The 9,093-nt window shown below is 39.8% G+C and overlaps 1 protein-coding gene across 1 annotated transcript in view; it reads left to right on the top strand.

Moving 5' to 3' along the window:
- Positions 1 to 73: 73 nt before the first annotated feature.
- METTL16 (methyltransferase like 16) overlaps positions 74 to 9,093 on the top strand; it is a gene marked incomplete at its 5' end in the record, with an annotated part of 12,031 nt that continues 3,011 nt past the window's right edge. The window contains 5 exons of the mRNA XM_010020388.1: positions 74 to 273; positions 3,064 to 3,204; positions 4,373 to 4,488; positions 5,248 to 5,390; positions 7,655 to 7,724. Of these exons, the coding sequence (XP_010018690.1) occupies positions 74 to 273; positions 3,064 to 3,204; positions 4,373 to 4,488; positions 5,248 to 5,390; positions 7,655 to 7,724 (670 nt within the window). The remainder of the gene's footprint in view (positions 274 to 3,063; positions 3,205 to 4,372; positions 4,489 to 5,247; positions 5,391 to 7,654; positions 7,725 to 9,093) is intronic.

Here is a 9,093-nt window from a genome sequence, read left to right as displayed (position 1 = left end):
GGGCCGGGCCGGGCCGTGTGTGGCGAGCGGGAGGGCGCTGGCTCCGCTTTAAGCGCTGATTTGTACCTTGCAGCCTGAATTTCAAGGACCCCGAGGCGGTGAGAGCTCTGACCTGCACACTCCTGAAGGAGGATTTTGGGCTTACGATTGACATCCCCGTGGAAAGGCTTATTCCGACCGTTCCCTTGAGGCTGAACTACATCCACTGGGTGGAGGATCTCATCGGTCATCAGGATGCTGGCGAGCGAGTGGTCAGGCGAGGCATTGACATAGGTACTTGGAAAAACATAATGTTTAGCGTGCTGTTTGCTGTCAGTGAAACTAGCTGCTGAGGCTTGTAACACATCTGTAGGTAAACGTGAGTTTTGAGAGACAAAATGAGCTGAGCTGTGCTTGCCATGGGGAAATGGGCAGTCTGACTGCATTGGTATGTCATTTGGTTTCTTGGTGGGCAGGATTTCTCTGCACAAACACAAGAACGGCCATAGCAGGCAGCTGTGCTCCTTTTTGTGGCCTTGAACGCTCTTGAGCGTAGTTTTGTGTGGTACGCAAGAAATGATGCTGCCACTAGCACAGGCAGAAATGTCACTTCAGAGGAATTAAAACAAAATGGCAATTCTCAGTCTTCTAACTAGTGAATTGTGTTAGCTATTATTAACTTTGCTCTTGGATTTCTGCATGAGAGAGTTTGTGAGTTGCATAGCAATGTTTTCTAGTGTTCCTTTTAATAATGTTTTTCTGTTGTTTCAGTGGTATTTGACAGATGAATGGGCTGTCTTTATAAACTTTATTTTTTTCTCCCAATGCAGCTATTTTTATGAGCTAAGTTAGGAAAGGGGCTTAGTTAGAAACAAGGGCAAATGCTAGCAAAGCTGTATTTTGGTTGTAGACAGTCAAAGATTTTCTGTTTATTGTTGGAAACGAAATATTTTTTAAACTGGACTGAGCATCCACAGATGGATGATACTGTCTACAGTGCCATTTGTGCAGTTTCAGTATCTGGATTATTGAATCATAGAATCAGTGAGGTTGGAAAAGACCTTTAAGATCATCAAGTCCAACCATTCCCCAGCACTGCCAAGGCCAGCACTAACCCATGTCACTGAGGGTCTCGTCTACATGGTGTATGAACACTTGCAGGGAAGGTGACTCCAGCACTGCCCTGGGCAGCGTGTTCCAATGCCTGAGCACCCCCTGGGGAAGGAGTTGTTCCTGATATCCAGCCTAAACCTCCCCTGATGCAGCTTGAGGCCATTTCCTCTTGTCCTGTCACTTGTTCCTTGCGAGCAGAGACCAGCCACCAGATCTCCTATAGTCACCTCCTACTGGGTCATATCTGGACAATCTGGATAAACCAGCAGATTAATGTGAACAGTTATTCAGTAGAGATGTGCATTTATAAGATGTACACTTATGCACAGAATTTGATTTTCATTAGAAAAAAAAATGGCAAGCTCTGTAGAAGATAGAAACTGTTTCACATACAGATAATAAAACTGGCCATTGGAGTCCAAATTTTGGTTGATTCTGTATGAAATATAAAAAGCACCTGTGATGGTACATTTGGATTTAGTTCACATCCTTTATTTTTGTTGATAGACTCTTCCCTTTGGATTTCAAAGGTTTATTTTGAAGATTGTTTTCTGCTAAAGTAAACTCATAATGAAAGTGAGAGAAGCTGGAATTTCCTTTCTAACTTGAGTGTTAATGGTTGACATTAAAACTTTGAAGTCACTGACTTCCTCAAAGCTAGTTACTGTTTTCTTGGTGTTTGCTAGTATGACTTACTTTTTTTGTAATGGAATTTTTGATCTCCCAAAATGTACTCACTTGTACTTTTAGCTAGATTTGTGATGGATACAAGATTTTTTTTCATATGATATAGGCATAGTTGCTTTTCTTTCATAACTTTCAAGATTGTTAGCCAGCTTCTATGCATTTGATAGTAGGTTTCATTTTTGAAAACAATTTCTATGAACTTCATCATGGGTAGAAGAGACAGATACTTTAAATCCTCCAAATATTGTGAAATCTTCAGTATTAGCCTGCAATGAGTGTTGATGTTCCAACTCCTGGAAAGCAGTAAGTCATCCAAGAGGGATGTTGTAGAAGTGCTGCAAATAACCACATGCTTTTGTATACTGACAGACTTCATTAGTTATGCTTCAGTAAGTCAGTATAACAGTAGACTCATGATACATCTCTGAGCTGAAGGTCTGTGGTGGTGAGATACCTTTTCCTTTTCTCGTATCTCTTTAATCCTAAGTTTGACTGTCATTGGTAACGTGATCACCCACATATGCCATAATCATGAGGAGGAATTATTTTGTGCTATCGTATCTTTCTGTTTGTTACCAAATTTTTATCTGTTGTGTCTATCTTTTTAGATGTCTTAACTGGCACTTCTGTTTCTTCGACCGTTCTGGGCATTCGGGAAAGACAGTCTGAGGGTGGTGAAGCCCTAGAACAGACTGCCCAGAGAAATTGTAAATGCTCCATCCCTGGTAGTGTTCAAGGCCATGTTGGACAGAGCCTTGGATGACATGGTCTAGTGTGAGGTGTGCCTGCCCATGGCAGGGGGTTGGAACTGGATGATCTTCAGGTCCTTTCCAACCCAAACCATTTGTTTAGTTTTTCCGGGGGGGTTGCTGTGTGCATCGAAGTAATTTATTTATGGCAGATAATAGAAAAATGCAGAAGAAAAATGTGCATGTGGTTGATAGGTTCTTTTTTTTCCCCCCAGTAAAACCAGAATATATTTGGCTTTTGCTATATAAATTAATCACTGTCATATAGAAAACGAAAAAGTGTAAGCTGATAATTTACTAGAAAATTTATTCCAGATTATTAAATTCTTTATTTTATTAAAAGTGTATATTTGACAATGCTGTATTTCAAATAAAAAAAATAAAGTTCTTTAAAGAACTGAGTAGCAAATGATCATTTATCAGCATTTTTCTTAAGATCAGTTCTTTTTGTTGTAAAAAGTACATACTTAACACCCACACTGTGTATAACAGCAGAGACTTGTTTTGCCATACTCATGCCTTTTCACTTCTGCAGGGACAGGGGCATCTTGCATATACCCACTGCTAGGAGCAACTTTGAATGGCTGGGATTTTCTTGCAACAGAAGTTGATGATATGTGCTTCAACTATGCCAAAAAGAACGTGGAACAGAATAACTTGTCTGATCTTATAAAAGGTATGAGGTAATAACATATTTAAGAGCACTGGGTGGTCCATCCATCAAATTTATGTCTCTCCAGTTTAGAGACAATGGTGTCGTACGGGACAGTGTTACCAGGGAAGCAGGAGAACAGATAAGCAGAGATAAGGCATCACATTTCCATGTCAGTAACTTTAAATGCGAAGAACTTCATATAGGGAGAAATGCTAAGTGTTTAATTTAGACATTTAAGATTATAAACCAGCGAACAGTGTGTTAATGTATTTTTAAAATGAACTATCCTTCTATTCTCATAGGTTTTAAAATTTGTTTACCTCTTGTCTATAGATTTCTGTACTCGAAAGGCTTGTGACTTACAGAACTGCAGCTTTGAAGATAGTGGGTGTTCTAGGTATTATTCTTGCTACATATCATCTGAACACCTTAGTGATAGCCTGCTACCCTAATGACTTCATTTTCTTAGGATCGTGATAAACATAGTAAATGTTAGACAGAGAGGCATGCCTTCTGCCTCTCGTCTGAGTATCTTCATTCTATGTGCATTATCTGTGAGTTGCAGGACTGGTAAAGTCTGCAAGAAGTCCTGCCTCTAATAATCTTAACGCGTGCTTTCACTGGACTTCATCCATATTTAAATTCCTGCTCCTTGGGCTGGAGTTCCTGTGGTTTTCAGCAGATGTGTTACACGACCACAGTTTCCAAGGGAATGATACAGCCTTTGGGGAAAAGCAGTGGAGATCTACGTGGGATGTTTGCCTTCATCCTTGTGATGGGCAATAAATAATAAGTTGGTGGACCCTAGTAAGCAGAATGTTTTCCAGAAAGGAACTCTCATCTTTTTCTTTTGTTGTGATTCTGATCAGTTGTTTTAAGACTACAGTGTTAATTTTTGGTGTGTTTGTAGTTGCATCAGAGAACTCAGTATAACTCAAACAGTTCCAATTGTTTTAAACAGACTGGTGTAATTCTGCTACTGTATATAAACACACAAGTTGTTTGTATGCCAGTTCTTGACCTGAAGTCTCTTTCTGCATGTTGAGATTTGTTACAGTTTTTGGTAGAAAGCATTGTTTAGAAAGTACAGTTTTTATACAATATATTTTTTCAAGACACACTGAAATGTGAATGGCATGCTAGATAAAATATGAAGTTCCTTACTGACCAAATTCCTGTTTTCTATTAGTGGTTAAAGTACCACAGAAGACTCTTCTAATGGATGCACTGAAAGAAGAATCCGAGATCATTTATGATTTCTGCATGTGCAACCCACCCTTTTTTGCCAACCAGCTGGAAGCGAAGGTAAGCTAACAAGCTAAATGTTGCATGTTCTCAGTGGTCAGTGAGTGGGAGGGTAGCACCAGTTTAACCTCTTCCCTTGGGAATGGTTGAGTGGAAAATCCCAAATCATTATGACATAGCATTTAAGTTTTCTTTTTCCCTACCTGCTGACCCCAAAGGAGTTTTGAAAAAGTTAAATGTTGCCCTTTCTAAAGTGGAGGATGACCTGTAGAATTCTTTCACAGGTTCTAGCTATCTTAGAGCATTAGTTAGGAAAATAGCTACTACATCCAAAATCAGCTGCCTGCTGCATACCAGTGGTACAGAGGAATTAGCTTCTGGCATTGTGTCTGTCTGTGCTTTTGTTTCCTTAGTGATTTCAGCAATATCATACGTGTCAGAACAGTTCCTTCAATACCCACTGAATACAATTAGAAATGTAACTCTATAATGTAGGGCAGAAAAGACTTAAGTGTTGAGATTAAACACTATAGATTGTGTAGATGCATGTAACTAGCATGTCTTATGTGTTTTTGAACAATGTATTTCATATTAGCAGGATAATGATGTGTGACAAGTAACTTACCTAGGTTTGCGATTGTAGGGAATTCACTCAGTTATGCTTATTTTGAATGTATTTGTCTATTATCCATGGTTCTGATAGGGTGGGGAGGGTAATTAGAGGTGCTTGCTACCCATTAAAGATTGAGACAGGAAGCAGTGTACAAAGCAGCCTAACATTTCATTGAATGTTCATCTCAAATGTTCTTTTTCATCCAGGGAGTGAACTCTCGAAATCCACGGCGTCCTCCTCCCAGTTCTGTGAATACAGGAGGGATCACAGAAATCATGGCTGAGGGGGGAGAACTAGAATTTGTCAAAAGAATTATTCACGATAGTCTACAGCTTAAAAAGAGGTTACGGTAAGGGCTTTTTTCCAGTTAAAAAACACCCACACAACCCCTTTTTATCATTTGTACATGATTTCTGCCAAAGAAACAGGTATTTTAAGTATGACTGTAGCTGCGGTCTGGTGGTATCTGGTTTGTTTAATGATAGATACACATCAGGAATTAGACTCAGTTTATGTAAGATTAGTTGTTCTTGAGCATGAAAAAGTTACAACTCATCATCAGAGGTATTTAAAGGCAGAAGGCAAAAAAAGCCTTGTTCAAGTGACACCTGTAGCATGCAGCTAAATTAGCACACATACTTGCTGAAGAAGGTCAAGTGGATTCTTAAGGGCTTCTGGGTTGGGGGGGAATTTATGACATTGCCTGTTCATTATCTAAAAGTTTCTTTTTGTGGCTGAATGTTGGTAACTTGCAGCTAAAGGACACTACTTTACTGAATGCTGTCTTGGGTGAATATAAGCTGCAGAAGAATCCAGTGAGACCTTCTTTTGAACAAGATGAACAGATCGCACATCCTCAGTTTTCTGACTATTAGACTTTCGCTCCCCCAGTGCCGTACATTATGATTCTAGCTCTTCTGGAAGATTACTTTTGGTTATTTGTTTTTGTTTTAATATCCTTCCAAATTGCAGCTGCTAAACTCTGTGTGTGTGTGTATGTGTGTGTGTGTGTGTTTTACCACAGCTTCAAAGAAGTGTTTTGCTTTTGGTTTGTTCAGACCCTGCTAGGCTTAGCACTGCATTAGAATCTCATCTTCAGCTGTCTAATATCGACATTTTTCTTTAAAATGCTTGTTTTCTAGTAATGAACCTAAAAAATTCAGACTATATTCAGTATTGGGAAAGAACAAGACAAAGCAGAACTTCATTGGGCTCTGTTAGAAATGCTTCTATCTTGTGTTTTGAAAATGGTTGAGAAGGTTTGCAGAGGCTGTGCTTTTGCCAACCTTGAAATGTGGGGCTTTTTTGGGCCTTTTTTTTCTTACATTATGGTCTTCCTTTCTTTGTCACCCCCAAATCTTACAAAATATAAAAGCGGGATAGATAGATGTCAGAGTGATAAAATAGAAGTTTTGATATTCAGAAGTGGTTCTCTAAGGTAGGGGCAGAGGATGCATCTGTGATGACTTTTTGAAAGGCAATAACAACATGGTTTCTGGTTCCACATGTTATGTGTAGATCCAGGGGAAACTTGCTTTTGGTAAGTTGCCATTCGATGACCTTGAAAAGAGTAGCAATATAGTAGAGAAGTGGGTGATGTTACTTTCAAGGCAAGAAGTCTTTGTCTTGAAAAAGCGAGGTGGAATTACGAGGAATGCGTCATTCCTGTATTGCTCCTCTTGGCAACACCACCACTCCTCCGGGAAAGAGGAGGGTATCTCTTGATCTGATAAATAGATAGCATAAAGCATAGAACATACCCAAGATGCTAACTATATATCATAGTTAGGGAAAATAAGCATCTGTTACAGAAAGAACAGTTTACTTAAAATACTGTTTCCTATTTTGCTAAAGATAAGGTTTGGCAACTCCACCAAAGGGCAGTGTAATGAACTGTTGTAAATAGAGATTCCCTTGAGCCAGGACGTGTTCTTGACTTATTTACCTCCATCCTCACTTCAGCTAGGAGTCACAGATTCAGGATGTTGTCATTTTGGGAAAGATGTGTGTTTTGATTTTGCCAGAAATCTTGGGGTTTCATTTAAGTATTGCTGCTTGACATTCTATCTGTTGCTTTATGGAGGAAGCAAATTTAAATAATTGTCCTGTAACACCACTGATAATACTTTAGTTTACAATATATTTAGTTTGTATATGTGAGCAATTAAAATGCCTGTCTTCAACTTCAATGTATATTCTTGAGAAAAGTGTCCTTTGATAACTGGGAACAGAATGGTATGGTTTGGAAGGGACCTTAAGATCATCTAATTCCAACCCCCTGCCGTGGGCAGGGATGCCTCACACTAGACCATGTCACCCAAGGCTCTGTCCAGCCTGGCCTTGAACACTGCCAGGTGTTCCAGGCATGGAGCATTTATCTCCTAAAACCTTGAAGAGATTCCCCTGTCCAGTTTGTCTTTAAGCCTCTGTTCCAATATATGTTGTACCATGTCCTAGTTGCTGTGTTTACGAGTGTGACTTTTGTTGTTGTTGTTTTGTTTTTTAAATCTCCTACTGTTCTTGCAGGTTTCTGAAGCAAGTAGTTCTTTCTGGCAGTTGCCACTTTCAGTTGACCTGTCTATGTAAAACACTTTGTTAATGTGTTCTTTGCAGGTGGTACAGTTGCATGTTGGGGAAGAAATGCAGTTTAGCACCATTGAAAGAGGAACTTCGAATTCAGGGGGTGAGTTTGTGTGTAGTCCTCTATATGTTCTTTAGAATATATACTATGTTCCAATGCATGTGGGTAATTATTATTGAATTATTTTACTGAGGTTTTTATTTACAGGAAGAAATTGTGATTCCTTGTTACGGAAGCACTTCAAGTGGTTGAGATTTAATTATTGTAGATTCAAAACTGATAGATAAGTAGTACATATTGTCTCCAGATTTATGTCTTTATCACATGTAGGAGCATGTCTTTGTCATGCTAGAATGTACAGGGATCCTGCTTTAAAATTACTTTAATGGGGCTGTTGTTAACAACCACAAAAATGCCAAAAGCAGATGCTGAGCTAGGCACAAAATTTCAAGTATCTGATATTCTTCCCTATCCTTGAACTGTAGCACCTCAGTCTTAGTAAGGAGAATACATGCCTTGTAACCAAGCCCATGCTGTGTTGTGGCTCAGATTAGGATACAGCATGAATGTTCCAGAAAACCCACTCATTCTTCAAACTGTCTTGACAGTTGCTGTATGTATTGGAAATTCTGATAGGATTAGGAATCGAAAGGTGGGAAAAGTTCTAGGACAAAGACACGTTTCCCTCTCTCTTCTTTGAAGGCATTTCTGAAAAGTAGTATACTGGATTTTTTCTTTATATTTTCCCGTCTCTCTGTGCAGACCTGAGGCTTATGCTCTGGAGCTGGTGATAATTCAGAGTGGGGTGTTGGTGTGGTTTAAGCCCAGCCGGTAACTCAGCACCACGCAGCCACTCACTCACTCCCCCTCTTCTTCCCTCTTCACCACTCCCAGAGGGATGGGGAGGAGAATGGAAAGAATGTAAATCCCATGGGTTGAGATAAGAACAGCCCAGTAACTAAGGTATGACACAAAACTACTGCTACCAATGATAATCATGATAAGGGAAATAACAAGGGGAGAGGATACAATTGCTCACCACCTGCCGACCGATACCCAACCCGACCTGAGCAGTGATCTGGGCCTTCTGGGTAACTCTCCCCAGTTTATATACTGGGCATGACATGCTGTGGTATGGAATACCCCTTTGGCCAGTTTGGGTCAGGTGTCCTGCCTCTGCTGCCTCTTGGGTTCTTGTGACCCTCCTCACTGGCAGAGCGTGAGACCAAAAAGTCCTTGACCAGGGTAAGCAATACTGAGCAACAACTAAACCATTGGTGTGTTATCAGTGTTGTTCTCAGACTAAAGCCAAAACACAGCACTGTACCAGCTACTAGGAAGGAGGAAAATAACTGTTACAGCTGAACCCAGGACAATATCCCAGCATGGTTCCCACTGCACTTTTTTTTTTTTTTTTGCTGTGCATCACTTGTGTTTATTGTTGTTTTTTTTTTTTTTTTTTCACTTCTTT

The sequence above is a fragment of the Nestor notabilis genome, unplaced genomic scaffold (assembly GCF_000696875.1).
Source record: "Nestor notabilis isolate BGI_N333 unplaced genomic scaffold, ASM69687v1 scaffold16040, whole genome shotgun sequence".
Lineage (NCBI taxonomy): Eukaryota > Metazoa > Chordata > Aves > Psittaciformes > Psittacidae > Nestor > Nestor notabilis.
Note: the sequence above shows the minus strand (reverse complement) of the source record. Positions and strands in the feature narration are given on the sequence as shown.